Source organism: Marmota monax, unplaced genomic scaffold (assembly GCF_021218885.2).
Source record: "Marmota monax isolate L192 unplaced genomic scaffold, Marmota_monax_Labrador192_F-V1.1 WCK01_AAM20220418_F8-fsc01590, whole genome shotgun sequence".
Classification (NCBI taxonomy): domain Eukaryota; kingdom Metazoa; phylum Chordata; class Mammalia; order Rodentia; family Sciuridae; genus Marmota; species Marmota monax.
The window spans coordinates 22,829-41,811 of NW_026695035.1; the positions used below are offsets into that span (position 1 = coordinate 22,829).

General features: G+C 44.2%; 1 protein-coding gene across 1 annotated transcript; it reads left to right on the forward strand.

Annotated features, from left to right (window-relative positions):
- The first annotated feature begins 17,032 nt into the window (after positions 1-17,032).
- On the forward strand, positions 17,033-18,016 carry LOC124081444 (putative vomeronasal receptor-like protein 4). The gene has a single exon (XM_046427623.1). The coding sequence runs from the start codon at positions 17,033-17,035 to the stop codon at positions 18,014-18,016; it is 984 nt and encodes a 327-aa protein (XP_046283579.1).
- The last annotated feature ends 967 nt before the right edge of the window (positions 18,017-18,983 follow it).

Sequence of the window (18,983 nt, forward strand, 5' to 3'; positions counted from 1 at the left end):
ACCTGTGGCCGCAGGTGCTGGGGGCTCTGCTGCCGGGAAGCCAACTCTGTGCTACAGCCAAGTAGGTCCATGAACTCACAGGAAGCTGAAGAGAGCGTTGGTGACAACTCGTCTTCCTGTTGGAGAAAGTTCCTGTGGAGTTTCTTTGTTTTCCCTGTGGCTCTGTCAATGACGACATTTCATGGTATGGCACATCTGGAAACAGCCTGCGCCTCCCTTGTCCCACAGTCCCGTCCACAGAGGTGCCCCTGGGAGCTACCCAATGCACCCCCAGGCCCACGAGGACCACTCTGCTCATTTCCTGTAACCCCCCAACAGGCGGCAGAGCCCCTCGGGCATCCTGTGGGGATGGCCTGGGTTTGGGGTGCTCGGTTCCTCTTTGGTGTCCTTGGCTAAAGCCATAGCAAAGCTCTGAATTTAAACTCCATCAGCCCCAAATGTCTGTGGTCGAGGATGGAGCTGCTGGGAGGTGGGGGACCAGTGGGGGGGACCTGGGAGCTGAGGACGGGGCTCAGGGCCGAACACTTGCCGAGCTCGTGCCAGGGCCTGCTACTCCATCCCGAGGGTCACAGAGGGAAGGAATGATGGGCCCAGCAGGTCACTGGGAGCAAACCCTGGTGGGATTCGGGGACCCTGCCCCCTGCTCTCTGTCACTCTGGGTTTTGCTCCCTGCCCTCTCCCACCAGGACGTGGTTTGTATTTAATAGAAAAAACTTCATTAACTTAAGTTACGCCACACTGACCCCTGGTCCCCGTCTGCTTCCTGTCTTGGTGACATTGCTTGCTGCGGATGATGTAGAATTCCCCCTCGAGCCCTGGACATGACTAAGAGGACCACCAGAGTTCTGGCTGCCACAGGAAGAGACTGAGGGAAGCTTCTAGCAACCCTTGGAAGCCCCAGAGGAACACAGGAAGGCGTTACCCCTCCCCTTGGGGTCCTTGTTGGCCTGCAAGGCCCCATGAGTCCTGGGGGACCCCCTCGGTCTTAAGCTCCCTGATCTCTTTGGCTTGGGGGGGGCATGGGTCACTTTGTGCTACGAGGAGACATGTGTCCTGGCTTGTTGAGGCTGCAAGTCACCAGCAAGAGCCCCAGCTTTTAAAGTAGCTACTGAGTGGGGAGACAGAGGTCCCCTGGGTGGGGGGGGGAAGGGGACAGAGGGGAAGGGGACAGGAAAGAGGAGACAATGAAGGGGACGCAGCCTCCCTGTTTCCATCTTGAACACAACCAGTGACACCCCACAACACGTGGGACCACAAGAATCAGCATCAGCCTGCGTCCTGCTGTCATGTGTATCTACAAAGAAGGAAAAAGACCACGAGAATGAATGGCCATCACCACAGGGCCAGCCCTGACCTCCTGTCCTGTTGTGGGCAGGGCTCGTTAACAAGAGCTCAGGTGTCTGTTCAGGTCAAACGGGCAGCAAACAGTAATGTCTTGCCAAAAAACGTTGCCAGGTGGCTCAGGGGATCTGGGTCGTGGGGACACATCTTGGAAGTTACTGGAACTCTCCTCAGTGAGGACAGAGACATCATGGGGGACAGGCAGGTGTCAGGGTGGGCCCCTCAGCCGTGAGCTGCCCACCAACCTGGGTGGCCATAGCCTCCTAGTGAGCTGCACCTGAGGAGGATGGGGCAGCCCGTCCCCACGGCATTTCCCCTTGGGGGGGCTCCTGCCTCAGTTCTGGGGGGACAAGGGCTGGATTAAGCACAGCAATCAAAAGAGATGAGCTAATAGACACGTGGGCACATAAATGCACCGCAAGGGAAACAGCTGGTCCAAAATGTCACATTGCTTTGGCTCCAACTGTATGACTCCAATAAAATGGGGAAACAGTAGACCATGGAAACATTAAGGTTGCTGGGGATTCCGGGAAAAGGGGGAGGTGGACATCTGTAGAGGGGGACGCCTGGTGTGGTGGACCTACTCCCTAAGCTACTCATGGTGGCTACTCAATGCTGTGCTTTTGTCACTATTTATAGAAATACAAAACAAAGAGGTTGATTAATGATGATCTATCCACATCAACATTACATTGGCCCCGTAATTGTGACAAATATCACAGAAGTGCAAGATGTAAGTAATAAGGAGAACCCTGTGGTGGATAGCCGTATGGGGACTCTAGAGTATGTCTGCATTTTTCTGTCCAGGTATGTCATTAAAAAAAATAAAGTCAATTAAGTGCAACATACAGAATACGCTCAGGGACTTCTGTGGACTCAGCATCCCGTCTGCAGAAGGAGCCCTCACCCAGGGCACACAGATGCCTTTGTACCTGAGTTAATTATGCACGGCACCCAGCCTCACCTTTACTGACTTTGCCTTTGAGGTTTTGCTGGTCCTTTTATACCAGTACATCCAACAAATTAATTTTTATATTTTCATTCCTTTTTATACAGAAACATGAAGAAAAGTCCCTAGGAAGGACACCAGTTCCTTAGGTCCCCAAATTTTTAAACACCCTTCTGTCACCCAAGAATGATTAGTAATTTTCCAGTAATGTAACTAGTGATTCCTTAACTATGGAGGAAAATGTGTTCCAAGTGATCCTACACCACTCAGGCTTAAGGAGAAAAAGATGTGGGGTGGCTCTAAAATAATGGCCCAGCTGAGGGGCTGCAGGGTGGCACCTTTAATGCCAGCAGCTCAAGAGGCTGAGGCAGGAGGATTCCGAGTTTGAGGCCATCCTCAGCAACTTAGTGAGGCCCTAAGCACATTAGAGAGGCCCTGGCTCAAAATAAAAAGTAAATAAAGATCACTGGGGAGCGGCCTCAGTAGTTAAGCACCTCGAAGTTCAGCCCCAGTCCCAACAATGTACACAGGGAGATGCGAGGTGGCGGGTTCAGTGATGCAGGGTTTCTCGGAGCTCACCTGCTTGGGACTCCAGCAGTGGGAATCCTGCTTCCCCCAAGGTGGATGAGAAAGGGATTGAACTAGTACTCAATAGAGGACAAAGAGCCCAAGAAAAATAGATAGTGTGAATGCATTAAATGAGTGCGAATGCATTAAATGAGAAAGGAAAAAAAAAACAGAGAAAGTTGTTTGCAGGAGGCGTAGGAATACCACACAGCCCAGGAAAAGCCGAGAACTTCTAGAAACAGGCTTAGTACAGGAGACCCCGAGACTGAAGGCCGCCTAGCCTGGCCAATAGGGAGGCTGTGGGACTCAGTAAACCTGCCCAGGGAACATGCCCTGAGCTTACCAACCACCAGCCAGGAGCTGAGACAGGTGCCATCAGGGATTAATGCACACCTGCCTGAAGGCAGCTGGGGAGTCAGATCCTGAGGATTACACAGAAGGGACCGAGGGAGGGGGCCTTGGGATGGGAAGGACAGTGGAATGAGAGGGACATTATCACCCTATATACGTGGATGACCACACCACTGGTGTGACTCTGCACCATGTTCAGAGGAAGAAGTTGTGCTCCGTCTGTGTACAATGTGTCAAAGTGCCTGTACAATTAACTAAAACAAATAAAGTTAAAATGACTGGCCTGTCGCATACAAAGACATTAAAACGATAATGAATCAAGATCAAGTAGGCCTTATCCCAGGGGTGGCAGGTTAGTTCAGCATCTGGAAATGAATGAATATGATTCATCCCATGGACAGACTTAAAGACAAAACCCATCATTATTTCAATATGTGCAGAAAAAGCATTGGACAAGACACAGCATCCATTCCTGCTCCAATCACTAGAAAAATCAGGATAGCAGGAAAAAAACTCAACATGAGAAAAGGTATATATGCTACACCCCAAGCCAACATCATTCTCAATGGATAAAACTGAAATCAGTCCCTCCCCAGTAGGAACAAGACAGGGAAGCCCTCTTTTACCGCCTCTAGTCAACATAGTCCTTTTTAGTTCCCTCTGGAGATCCAGGCTGACTGATCCGCGCGGCCCATCCCGCGGCTACAGATGGCAGGGCACCACCGGGAAGCGACCAGCAAGCAGGGAGAAACGTTGCTGCGGATTCTGTGGAATCCTGCTGGCTGAGCCCCCACTGAGCCCTGGGCTGAGTTCGGGATTTCAGACGGGGAAGGAAGCGGTACAGTTCTATCCCTCACAACGGAAACTCCACCAAGGAAACCAGCGGCCACCATCTTGGAGAGCTGAAGTAACCACCGCCACTCTCCGACAGATTGCAACAATAAAACAGGTGTGTGTTACTCAGCTCATCTCCCATACAGCGGGGAATTCGCATAAAATCTTTCCTAGGCTTTCCAGGGGAGGGATTATCAGAGCGAGCCTGCATAAAGATGCGGGGAAAACTAGAGACACCTGACCTTCAACTCCCCCTCCCATTAGCGGCGAAAACGAAACCTGTCTTGCCAGCGCTGGGGGAGGGGCAAGTGGAAAAAAAATCAAAACAATAGAGTGCCGGGGTTCCCAATAGACACCCTCCACACCCAACAAACGGCAGGGCCAGAGTACAGTTTGAACTGCCGAGAGGCATCACTCGGGAAATCTGGTCTAGCAGGAGAAACCAGGACTAGCAGGAGAAACCAGGGGACTAGAGGCCAGGCCCTCACGACTGGGTGGCTGGAGACTGCATGCCCACTGGCGACAATCCACCCGCTGCACGCGTGACTGGGTGGCTGGAGACCGCCCGCCTGCCAGCGACCGACCGCACGACTGGGCGGCTAGAGATCACCTGCCCGCCAGCGACAATCCACCCGTTGCACTCGTGACTGGGCGGCTGGAGACCGCCTGCCCGCCGGCAACCGATCGCCTGCCAGCTGCCCGCGAGACTGGGCGGCTGGAGTCCGCCCGCCGGCGACCGACCGCGCGACTGGGCGGCTAGAGATCGCCTGCCCACCAGCGACCTATCACCCGCCCACTGCCCGCGCGACTGGGCAGCTGGAGACCGCCCGCCCACCAGCGACCAGGAGCTGAAACCAACCAGAGACAGTCCAGTCCCACCCCCCCATTCGGACACCCCGGCAAGGAGCCTGGGGCCAGCCATAGCAGAGAGGTGACGTCACTGGAGCTCGGCCGTCAGAATTCCTTCCCAGCGGAATCCACTTTAGCAGGCATAGTCTACCAACACAAAGGAGAGACAACAGAGATATACAAAACCAAAATAAATCAGAAGGGAGCAGAAACACAGCAATCAAATAGAGCTGGAAAGTAACGTGAACAACATGAAAAAACAAGGGAAAAAAGGAGTACAAACAATGCAGGACAACTTAACTCTACAGGAGGACCTAGAAGCATCAGAAACAGGGATAGGGAAAGAACTCAAGGCATACCTAACTCAGATGGAAAGGAATATTAGAAGCCATGGGGCAGCAAGTCCAAGCAATAAAAGTATATTTTGAAAATGAATTAAACAAACAAATTCAAATGGCAAAGAACGAGCTTTACCAGGAGATAGAGATCTTAAAAAATAATCAAACAGTAATCCTAGAAATGCAGAAAACTATAAACCAAATTAAAAACTCAAACGAGAATATTTCAAATAGACTAGATCAAGTAGAAATCAGAACATCAGATAATGAAGACAAAGTTTATCAACTTGAAAAGAATATAGTCAACACACAAAAGATGCTTAAATCCCATGAGCAATCTATTCAAGAGATATGGGATGTCATAAAGAAACCAAATTTGAGAGTCATCGGGATAGAAGAAGGCATAGAGATGCAAACCAAAGGAATGGACAACCTATTAAATGAAATGATTCTAGAAAACTTCCCAGAGATGAAAGATGGATTGGATTGCCAAATCGTGGAAGCCTACAGGACCCCAAACATTCAAAACCATAATAGACCAACTCCAAGACATATAATTATGAAGATAGCCAACATACAGAACAGAGAATATTAAAAGCTATGAGAGAAAGGAGGCAGATTACATTCAGGGGTAAACCAATTAGGTTAACGACTGATTTTTCATCACAGACTTTGAAAGCGAGAAGATCCTGGAACAATGTATTTCAAACGCTGAAAAATAATGGATTCCAACCAAGAATACTATATCCAGCAAAATTAAGCTTCAGATTTGACAATGAAATTAAAATATTTCACGATAAAAAAAAGCTAAAAGAATTTGCAGCCAGAAAACCAGCACTGCAAAGCATTTTGAGCAAAATACTACAAGAAGAGGAAGTGAAAAATAGTGCCCAAAACTAACAGCGGGAGGTATCTCAGTAAAGGGGGAGGAAAATAACCAAAAAGTAAAAACTAGCCAAACTAAAATAAATAAATAAACAAACATGACTGGAAGTACAAATCATATTTCAATTGTAACCTTAAATGTTAATGGCCTAAACTCACCAATCAAGAGACATAGGCTAGTAACCTGGATCAAAAAAAAAACAAATCCAATAATATGCTGCCTTCAGGAGACTCATATGATAGGAAAAGACATACACAGGCTGAAGGTAAAAGGTTGGGAAAAATCATACCACTAACATGGCCCTCAGAAGCAAGCAGGAGTGGCCATACTTATATCGAATAAAATCAACTTCAAACCCAAGTTAATCAAAAGGGATAAAGAAGGACACTATATACTGTTAAAAGGAACCATCCACCAACAAGACATAACAATTATCAATTTGTATGCACCAAACAATGAAGCTGCAACGTTCATAAAACAAACTCTCCTCAAGTTCAAGAGTCAAATAGACTACAACACAATAATTATGGGTGACTTCAACACACCACTCTCTGCATTAGACAGATCCTCTAGACAAAAACTGAATAAAGAAACTATAGAACTCAACAGCACAATCAATAACCTAGACTTAACCGACATATATAGAATATATCAACCATTATCAAGTGGATACACGTTCTTCTCAGCAGCACATGGATCCTACTCAAAGATAGACCATATATTATGCCATAGGGCAACTCTTAGTAAATATAAAGGTGTGGAGATAATACCATGCACCATATGTGATCATAATGGAATGAAACTGGAAATCAATGATAAAAGAAGGAAGGAAAAATCCTACATCACATGGAAAATGAACAATATGCTACTGAATGATCAATGGGTTACAGAAGACATAAAGGAGGAGATAAAAAAATTCTTAGAGACAAATGACAATACAGACACAACATACCAGAATCTATGGGACACAATGAAAGCAGTTTTAAGAGGGAAATTCATTTCTTGGAGTTCTTTCCTCAAAAAAAGAAAAAACCAACAAATAAATGAACTCACACTACACCTCAAAAACCTAGAAAAGGAAGGGCAAAACAGCAAATGTAGTAGAAGACAAGAAATAATTAAAATTAGAGCAGAAATCAACGAAATTGAAACAAAAAAACCATTGAAAAATTGATAAAACTAAAAGTTGGTTCTTTGAAAAAATAAATAAGATCAACAGGCCCTTAGCCATGCTAACGAAGAGAAGAAGAGAGAGAACTCAAATTACTAACATACGGGATGAAAAAGGCAATATCACAACAGACACTACGGAAATACAGAAAATACTTAGAAAGTATTTTGAAACCCTATATTCCAATAAAATAGAAGATAGTGAAGATATCGATAAATTTCTTAAGTCCTACGATCTGTCCAGATTGAGTCAGGAAGACACACACAATTTAAACAGACCAATAACAAAGGAAGAAATAGAAGAAGCCATCAAAAGACTACCAACCAAAAAAAGCCCTGGACCGGATGGGTATACAGCAGAGTTCTACAAAACCTTCAAAGAAGAATTAATACCAATACTTTTCAAGCTATTTCAAGAAATAGAAAAAGAAGGAGCTCTTCCAAATTCATTCTATGAGGCCAACATCACCCTGATCCCGAAACCAGACAAAGACACTTCAAAGAAAGAAAACTACAGACCAATATCTCTAATGAACTTGGATGCAAAAATTCTCAATAAAATCCTGGCGAATCGAATACAAAAGCATATCAAAAAAATGTGCACCATGATCAAGTAGGATTCATCCCTGGGATGCAGGTTGGATCAATATACGGAAATCAATAAATGTTATTCACCACATCAATAGACTAAAAGATAAGAACCATATGATCATCTCGATAGATGCAGAAAAAGGGATGCTGTACTTTGTCGAATGCTTTATGTTCAAAACACTAGAAAAACTAGGGATAACAGGAACTTACCTCAACATTGTAAAAGCTATATATGCTAAACCTCAGGCTAGCATCATCCTAAATGGAGGAAAACTGAAGGCATTCCCTCTAAAATCTGGAACAAGACAGGGATGCCCTCTATCACCACTTCTATTCAATTTAGTTCTTGAAATACTAGCCAGAGCAATTAGACAAAAGAAATTAAAGGCATCAAAATAGGAAAAGAAGAACTTAAATTATCGCTATTTGCCGGTGACATGATAATATATTTAACAGACCCAAAAGGGTCTACAAAGAAACTGCTAGAGTTAATAAATGAATTCAGCAAAGTGGCAGGATATAAAATCAACACGCATAAATCAAAGGCATTCCTGTATATCAGCAACAAAACTTATGAAATAGAAATGAGGAAAACCACTCCATTTACAATATCCTCAAAGAAAATAAGATACTTGGGAATCAACCTAACAAAAGAGGTGAAAGATTTATATAATGAAAACTACAGAACCCTAAAGAGAGAGATAGAAGAAGATCTTAGAAGATGAAAAAATGTACCCTGTTCATGGATAGGCAGAACTAACATCATCAAAATGGCGATATTACCCAAAGTTCTCTACAGGTTTTATGCGATGCCAATTAAAATCCCAACGGCATTTCTTGTAGAAATAGATAAAGCAATCATGAAATTCATATGGAAAAACAAAAGACCCAGAATAGCAAAAGCAATTCTAAGCAGGAAGTGTGAATCAGGAGGTAGAGCGATACCAGACTTCAAACTGTACTACAAAGCAATAGTAACAAAAACAGCATGGTACTGGTACCAAAACAGGCAGGTGGACCAATGGTACAGAATAGAGGACACAGAAACCAATCCACAAAATTACAACTTTCTTATATTTGATAAAGGGGCTAAAAACATGCAATGGAGGAAGGATAGCATCTTCAACAAATGGTGCTGGGAAAGTTGGAAATCCATATGCAACAAAATGAAACTGAATCCCTTTCTCTCGCCATGCACAAAAGTTAACTCAAAATGGATCAAGGACCTAGATATCAAATCAGAGACACTGCGTCTGATAGAAGAAAAAGTTGGCTACGATCTACATACTGTAGGGTCGGGCTCCAAATTCCTTAATAGGACGCCCATAGCCCAACAGTTAATAACAAGAATAAACAAATGGGACTTACTTAAACTAAATATTGTTTCTCTTGCTGAGAAAAAACTAAGAGAGGTAAATAGAGAGCCTACATCCTGGGAACAAATTTTTACCCCTCACACTTCAGATAGAGCCCTAATATCCAGAATATACAAAGAACTCAAAAAATTAAACAATAAGATAACAAATAACCCAATCAACAAATGGGCCAAGGACCTGAACAGACACTTCACAGAGGAGGACATAGAATCAATCAACAAGTACATGAAAAAATGCTCACCATCTCTAGCAGTCAGAGAAATGCAAATCAAAACCACCCTAAGATACCATCTCACTCCAGTAAGATTGGCAGCCATTATGAAGTCAAACAACAACAAGTGCTGGCGAGGATGTGGGGAAAAGGGTACACTTGTACACTGCTGGTGGGGCTGCAAATTGGTGAGGCCAATTTGGAAAGCAGTATGGAGATTCCTGGGAAAGCTGAGAATGGATCCACCATTTGACCCAGCTATCGCCCTTCTCGGACTATTCCCTGAGGATCTTAAAAGAGCGTACGATAGGGATACTGCCACATCAATGATCATAGCGGCACAATTCACAATAGCTAGACTGTGGAACCAACCTAGATGCCCTTCAATAGATGAATGGATAAAAAAAATGTGGCATCTATACACAATGGAGTATTACGCAGCACTAAAAAATGACAAAAATCATAGAATTTGCAGGGAAATGGATGGCATTAGAGCAGATTGTGCTAGGTGAAGCTAGCCAATCCCTAAAAAACAAATGCCAAATGTCTTCTTTGATATAAAGAGAGCAACTAAGAACAGAACAGGAAGGAAGAGCATGAGGAAAAGACTAACATTAAACAAAGACAAGTGGGGGGAGAGAAAGGGAGAGAGAAGGGAAAGCATATGGAAATGGTAGGAGACCCTCAATGTTACACAAAATTACATATAAGAGGTTGTGAGGGGAAAGGGGGGGGGGAAACAAGGGAGAGAATTGAACAACAGCAGATAAGGTAGAGAGAGAAGAAGGGAGGGGAGGGGAGGGGGGATAGTAGGGGATAGGAAAAGTAGCAGACAACAGTCACTAATATGCCATTATGTAAAAATGTGAGTGTGTAACCGATGTGATTCTGCAATTTGTATTTGGGGTAAAAATGGGAGTTCATAACCCAATTGAGTCAAATGTATGAAAGATGATATGTCATGAGCTTTGTAATGTTTTGAACAACCAATAAAAAAAGAAAAAAAAAAAGAAAAGAATAGCTGAAGAACTTTGTAAAATTTTACAAACAGTGATGCAACCAAAAGCAAAACTAATAACTGGAACCATGCCTACAGCAGTTCACTTATTTGCCTGTATTTGTAAAGTAGTCAGTCACACATTTGTCACTTATCATTTTCCAAACTGTACATGGTGAGCTCCCTATGGCTTGAACTATTTAGTGGGTTACAACCAGAATTTTCGAAAAAGATGAAATAGAATAAAGAATATTATTTTGTGGAAAAAAAAAACAGTCCTTTTAAAATCCTGGCCAGAGAATTCAGATAAAAAGAAGTTAAAGAATACAAATAACAACTGAACATATCCCTATTTGCTGTCAACATATTCTATCTTTAGAAAACCCCAAAAACTACACTTCTAGAACTCATTGATAAATTCAGAAAAGTAGCAGGATATAAAATCAACACCATGAATCGACGGTGCTCCTTTACACCAATGAGGAATCAGCTGAAGGAGACAGAAAACTACCCCATTCACAACAGCCCCAAAAAGGCTGGGCCTGGGGCTCAGGGTAGAGCACTTCCCTTGCAAGGACAAGGTGCTGGGTTTGATCCTTAGACCACATAAAAATACATAAATAAAAAATAAAGGTATTGTGTCCAAATTTTATTTATATACCTATATATACACACACCCATATATATACATATACATATATATAGTCTCCTCAAAACTAAAATACTTGGGAATCAATCGGACAAAAGAGGTGAAAGATCTCTACAATAAATACTAGAGAATACTAAGGAAAGAAATGGAAGACCTCAGAAGCTGGAGAGAAACACCAAGTTCTTCCATAGACAGAATTAGTAAGGTCATACCTACAAAAGCACTCTACATATTTCTTACAATTCCTTACAATTTCCTTACAATTCCCACTCTTAATAGAAATAAAAAGCTATCATGAAACTCCTTTGGAAACATAGAACATCAAAAAGCAATCATTAGCAAGGGCACCAGAGGCAACACGATTTGGTCCTTAAATCATACTACAGAGCTATGGTAACCAAGAGAGCATGGTATTGGCACAAAAGCAGACATGCAGACCAAGGAACAGGTTAGAAGGCACAGAAACAAATCCATGGAAGCACAGTCGTACTAGACAGAGATGCCATAAACATACATTGGAGAAAATATAGCCTCTTCAGGAAATGGTTTAAGGAAAAATAGAAAGTCATATGTAGCAAATGAAACTGAAACCCTAAATCTCACCTGGCACAGAAACCAAACTCAACGTGGATCAAGAATGTGGGCAACAGACCAGAGACCCTGCTCCTTCTAGAAGGAAATGTAGGCCCAGCTCTCCATCATCTCAGCTTAGAAACCATCTTCCTCAACAAGACTCCTAAAGTTCAAGGAAGACAGTCCAGAATCTATAAATGGGATGAAATAAAACTAAAAAGCTTCTTCAAAGCAAAAGAAATAATTATGAAGAAACAGCCTACGGAATGGAAGAAGATCTTTGCCACCTGATCCTTAGAACATTAATTACCAGGATATACAAAGAACTCAAAAAATTAACACCAAAAAAAAAAAACCCAGTCAATAAATGGGCAAAGGAACTAAACATGCACTTCCCAGAAAAATAAAAGGAATAGTCAACAAATATATGAGAAAAGGTTCAACATCTAGCATTTAGAGAAATGCAAATTAAGACCACACTGAGGCCCAGTGCAGTGGTGCACGCCTGTAATACAAGTGCTTCCAGAGGCCAAGGCAGAAGGATGTGAGTTCAAAGCCAGCCTCAGCAACAGTGAGGATCTAAGCAGCTCAGTGAGACCCTGTCTCTAAATAAAATACAAAATAGGGCTGGGGACGGGGCTCAGTGGTCAAGTGCCTCCGAGTTCAATCCCCAATAACCATCCCCACCAAAAAAAAAAAAAAAAAACTAAAACCACACTGAGATTCCACCTGACTCCATTCAGTGTGGCAATTACCAAGAATGCAAGTAACAATAAAGGTTGAGGAGGATTGCAGAAAGATTCCTTCACACACTGCTGGTGGGAGTGCAAATTGGTGCAGCCAGTATGGAAAGCAGCGTGGAGATCCTTTAGAAAAAGGAGAATGGAAGCACCAGTTGAGCCACTTACACCATGCTTTGGTATATACCTACAGGACTTCAAACCACCATACTTTAGTGACCCAGCCACATTCATGTTTATAGAAGCTCAAGTCACAATAGCTAAGTATGAAACCAACCTAGGTGGTCTTCAACAGGTGAATAAAGAAAGAAAACGTGAGATAGATGATAGATAGATATAGAGGGGAGGAAGGGAGGGAGGAGGGCAAGAAAGGGAAGGAAGAAGGATCCAAGGGCTCAGAGACTGATGGGTTGGTGCCCAGGGGCATACAGTGGGCTCTTTTTGGCGTGGGCCAGTTTACTCTCCACAATTTACTCTCAGGACCAACGTGGAGATCCAGGTGTTGGGAAGCATACGCATTGGGAGTGGGCGTCACTGCTCTGAGCTGCTGTCAGTCACAGTCCCGAGACACACTTCCTCCGTGTGTTGCCATCCACAGGTCACATCACATAGGTTAATACTTTATCCCAAGGCACACTAACTCTGTGCCTCAATGTGAGTGGCCCTAGGTTGGCTCATTATGATTGGAACCGAGAAAGCAACCCAGGCGCCTCTGACCTTGGACGATGACAGATCCACTCAAGAAGTTTCCCTCCAGACTCTTCTTGTTCACCATTGTCTGAGGACGGGAGAGGAATTGGCCTTGCCTTTGGGGACACCGTCCCTGCCTACTGTAAGACAGGTCCTGTCAGGCCTCACCAGAACACCAAGGTCACCAGTCCTCTGAGGGGTGAGCTCAGGCCCTGGGTCCCATATGACCTCCTCCTGAAGGCTCAGCCTCATGTCTGAATGCACAAGAGGCAGGGGAGGCAGGGAGGTGCTGCAGGAAGGCATTTTGGAGTCCGACTCTTGCCACATTATAACTGCGACCCAGGCACTCGTAGAATTGCTATTTACTTGAAATGTTATGGCATCAGCTTTATTTCATAGCATTAGTATGATTTATAATATTACCAGTATTATTGTTCATGAGTAAATTAGTATAAGTGTGCACGAGGAATAATAATTCAGGAGATCGATAGATCTAGCTCTACAATAATCTCTAGGACTTAAAGTGTTTTGAAACCTATCATTTCAATTCATAAGATCAGACACACACAAACTAAAAATCCTATCTAATATCAGTCGTAATAGAAACTTACCAAAAATTGATGAAATTTAATTTTTTAAAATGTACCCAATTTCAGTACAGGTGAATGATTAATTATTTCTTCTTCACTATCACATAGTTGTTATTTTAAACTTAGACAATGTTGATGCCTTTTGAAAATGTCCTCAAAGAAAAAAGACAAGAGGGCTAGGGCTGGGGCTCAGGGGCAGAGCACTCGCCTAGCACGGGTGAGGCACAGGGTTCCATCCTCAGCACCACATAGAAACAAAATAAAGGGATGTGTCCACCTACAACTAAAAAATACATACTTACAAAAACTGTAAATAAATTGCAGAGGATCTGTAGAGTTAAGGGAAGGGAGGTGAGAGGGGAGAGCAGGGGACTGAATTAGAACAAACTGTATTTCACACTTTGGCGATTCTGTCAAACTGTATCCTAAGGTTATAAATAACTAAAAACAATCAGTAAAAAATAATACCCAAAAAAGTAAAAAGAGGGGTGATTTAGCAGTTTGTTACCAATTAAAATACTTCACAAAATTAAAAAGGGAAATCCCTAAGGGTGCACAGAGATAGACAAAGAGTAGAATAAATTTTAATTTGTTACCAAATAAAATATACAATGTTTTCACAGCCGATCTCTCTGTAGTGGAGTTAGTACACAGAGCCCAGGGACATTCATCTGGTGACAGTTAGGACCTGCTCATGTTGGAAACACTGTTCCTTGACACCTATTGTCAGGTTCACTAGCTGACGTTTAGCTCTGAGGTTCACCGAGCTGATGTTCAGCTTTAGAATCTTTACTGATGCAAACCATGGAGAAAGACAGAGTTTAACCCCAGAATTTTCCAGAAAAAGTAATTCTGTCATGTAGATTCATTGAATTTTAAAAAAAATCCCAGGGATGAAAGGAGATTTAAAAATACTAGAAGAAGGGGCAGGGGCTAGGGGCAGGGGCTCAGGGGAAGGGCACTCGCCTGGTACATGTGAGGCACTAGGTTCAGTCCCAGCACCACATAAAAATAAAGGTATTGTGTCCATCTATACCTAAAAAATACATTCAAAATACTAGAATAAATTCAAATTTGTGATAAAATTAGAAAACATGTAACTGGGCAAAGTAATATTATTATAGAGAACCACAGGCCCCTGATCTGGCTATAGTTCATGTCCTTCTATGTTAACACACATGGTTCCTCGGTTCCTAAAAATCCCTAGAGTCCTTGCCCTCTCCCAGCTGATTTGCCAGCTTTATTCTCTACTAATGCCCAATCCCTGAGGCAGCACAGAGAATTTTAGACAAGAATTTTTGCCTAAGTAGTGATTTCTGAAAGAGTAAGACATGTTCTGCTTCTGTTAGTCGATTTCCACTAAATCTAAGGGTTTGCTGTAATTTCACTGAAGTTTCTGTGGCAAAGAAGAGCAGCTTACAATGATCTACAGGAAGCTTATTTTACCTTCCATGAGACACATTGCATTTTCTAAAGCTTTTCTTGGTGTTCTTGTCATGCTAATCTTGATTAATGATGCTTGGAAATGAAAATGATCTTCATAAAAATATAGTCCAGGTACAGTTTCTATCCAGTCACTGAAGGATCACAGAATGTACATTTGCACGTTCATCAAGGTAAATTATGGAGAATAACCTCCAGGAATTCATGTAATTTTAAAGGAAGATGAATGGCAATAAGACCACAATAGTGGAGATCTTTCCCATCTTGTTCCCAAACATCTGGATGCAGGCTTTGGAAGCAGGGTGACAGCAGCTTGGGAAACGAGGGCAGATTCCCTGAAGGACACTCAATGGCTCGGGGGTCTGCTCCCAGCACTCAGGTGTCCTTTGGGGTCTGAGTGAATATGCATCTAGAGGTTTCTGAGCTAAGGAATGTTCCAGCATCTTCCAAACAGGAACAATTCAAATGGAAGACGTGCAGCTGGACTTCACCTTGCTCATTGCAGACACTCCCTTTTCCTCCTTGGGGACGGACAGGCCAACTAGAATGATGGGTGGATTTTATTGGTCCTGTGACCAGTGCCTGGAGCTTAGTTTTGAAATATTTAATTTCCCTTGAAATTGAAAGTTTTATTGCATTTACAAAGAGTGTGTGCGAGACCTCTTCTTTCATCCGAGGAGAGGCAAGCAAACAGGTAAACTGTTGCTAAACTCTCCTTGTGCCAGGCATACATGTGACCACAGATCCAGGAACTTGGGAGTCTCAGGCAGGAGGATGCCAAGTTCGAGGCCAGCCTCAACAACTCAGTGAGGTCCTAAGACCCTCAGTGAGAAACTGTCCCCATATTAAAAAATAAATAAAAAGGGCTGGGAGTTGGGGATGTAGCTCAGTGGTAAGGCACCCCCGGGTCCAGGCACCAGTTCTCTTCCTGAAAAAATGTCTCCTTTGTTGCTTTCTACAAATGACCCTGGGCTGGATCTCCAGCTAACGTCAGCAAGGGGTGAGTGACAGCACTACTCCTGTTTCCACATCTCCTGATCCTACTTCACAAAACACACACACACCTTGGGTAGGAATCATCCCAACGCCAACACAAGGATGCTGGCTTCACCTGTCACGGGATTGACTCTCACCAATCTGGCTCACACCAAAAGGGACAGGGCACAAATGCCACCTTTCCCCTCTTGACTCAGGATGCAAACGGAGTTGAAGTCACTCACATGGGGCGACATGGCTGACCCTGAGGGTAAGTGATGGTGACTGGATTAGAGGAAGCTATGGAGGGGCAGGACACATAAGTACATGATTCCTCCCAATTCTGCACTTGTATAAGGAAACAGTGGGATGAGCAGGTGAGGCTGTCCTCCTAGGGGATGCGTCTCCAACTCCAACCTGGGGGCCTACAGCTTTCCCTGGGCAATGTCTCCGTAGCAGCCGTGTTTCAGAGACGCTGTTCCCAGGACAAACAGGACCACATCTTAGGAAGTGGGAAGGGAGGGAGTAAAAGGAGGTGGTGGGATTTATAATCTAAAGGAAAACGCAGTAGGTCCACCAGACAGAGGGGAAGGCATCACCACCTCCCTGAGGTAAGGGGCTGCTACAAAGTCATTGATCTGAAGAAGGAGTGGTGCACAAGCTAAAATTAGTTGATTATTTTTTAATTGACTATTCTCCTTGGTCTGGGTTGGGGTGGACCAGCATTCTGCCCCCGAGCCACACGCCATCCCTTGAATTTAAAATAATGGAAATAAGAGGCTATCCTACTTCCAAAGAATGTTTTTTAGTACATGATGATTCTAGTGACTGTAATTTGTGACATGACGACAAAATTCTGCTGCTGTCAAACACTTCTGGTTCACTCTGCAGAAACTCGTCATTTGCTTCAACATGCCCATGAAGATGGACCGAGATTCCAGACTCAGGGCCACGAGAAGTGCCTTCTACCTGCAGGCTGGGGCCGGGATCTCGGCCAACACCTGTCTGCTCTGCCTGCACCTGGCCGCCCTCCTCGGGGGCCACAAGCCCAGGCTCATCGACCTCCCCATGGCCCACCTGGCTCTGACACATCGTCCTGCTCCTCACTGTGGCCCTTTGGTATCCACAGACATCTGGGAAGGGCAGGACATTCCAGGTGACGTCAAATGCAAAGTGCTGGTCTTCCTGCACAAGGTCATGAGGGGACCGTCCCTCGGCACCACCTGTGTCCTCAGTGTGCTCCAGGCCCTCACCATCAGCACCAGTGGCTCCTCGCTGGCCAACTTCAAAGTCAAACCTGCAAACCCCATCCTGGGGGCATGTCTGTTCCTGTGGGTCCTCACCATGGCCATTACCAGCCACCAGCTGCTCTGCACGGTGGCCACCCCCAATGCCACGCAGCCTGGTCTTCTCTTTGTCAACGGCCACTGCTCCTTCCTGCCGAGGTACAGGGGCGTTTTTCTGCTCCTGGTAACGCTCAGAGACGTCTTCTTCGTGGGCCTCATGGCCGTGTCCAGTGGGTACATGGCCACCCTCCTGCACAGACATCAGCAGCGCTGCCTGTCCCCCCACACCTCCCCCGAGCACAGGGCCACTCGCAGCGTCCTGCAGCTGCTCGGCTGCTTCACCGCCCTGGACTCTGCAGACTCTGCGCTCTCCCTGCTCATCAGCAGGATGAGGAGAAACGACCCCGTGCTCGGGAGCATCCACAACGCGGTGGCCAGCGGCTGCGGCAGGCTCAGTCCCCTGGTGCTGCTCAGGGCGGACACACAGATCCTGAACATCGCACAGCCCAGTGGAGGAACAAAGCTCAGATGCCGACAAGACGCACCTAAAGCGGCTCCTCCACTCTCACTTACAAACCCCTCTATCCACACAAACTTCTTTCTGAAATGATCTCAGCAAGTGCACCAGATTTTCTGTCTGGTAAGGTCACCTATGTGACTACAAACGACCTTGTGTATGGTTTTACTTGATATCTGCATCAGTGTCTTTAGGTACATCCACGGACTTTTACAGTCTCGTCTTATTTTCTTGTTTTATGAAAACTTCTTTTGAAGAAGTACTATTAGAGCCACATTGTCCCTTATTCTGTCTGAAAATAGACTATTTTAAAAAGAAGACTACAATATGGCTATCAACCAGGCAGTGCCATAACCCCAAAAGTCCATCAAGAAAAGAATAGATATTGTCTAGCATGGTCCGGGCCATGGGTTCAATCCACAGCAACTACAGGAAAAAGAAAAACTGGATAAACAAATGCAGTGGGGCTAGAGATGTGTGTATGAACAGGCACATTATATATCCATATACACAAACATGCAAGCATATATATAACTTATAGAGAGAGAATATCTCTCTGCCATAAAGAGAAATGATACATGCAACAATATGGATAAATCCCAAAAGTATTCAGCTAAAAAAATAATCAGACAAAAACATTACAGATTGCTGAGTAAAATTCCATTGTGTATATAGAAAATAATGCTAAGTGAAGTTAGCCAATTGCAAAAAAACAGATGCCGAATGTTTTCTCTGATATAAGGAGGCTGACTCATAGTGGGGTAGGGAGGGGGGCCATGGGAGGAATAGATGGACTCTAGATAGGGCAGAGGGAGGGAGGGGAGGGGACAGGGGATTAGCAAGGATGGTGGGATGTGATGGACATCACCATCCAAAGTCCACGTATGAAGACACAAATTGGTGTCAACATACTTTTTCTGTATGTGAAAAATTGTGCTGTATATGTGTAATGAGAATTGTAATGCATTCCACTATCATGTATTTTTAAAAAAATCAATAATTTTTTTTTAAATCACAGATATATGTATACTTCACTCTTAGGAAGTATGCAGAATATGGA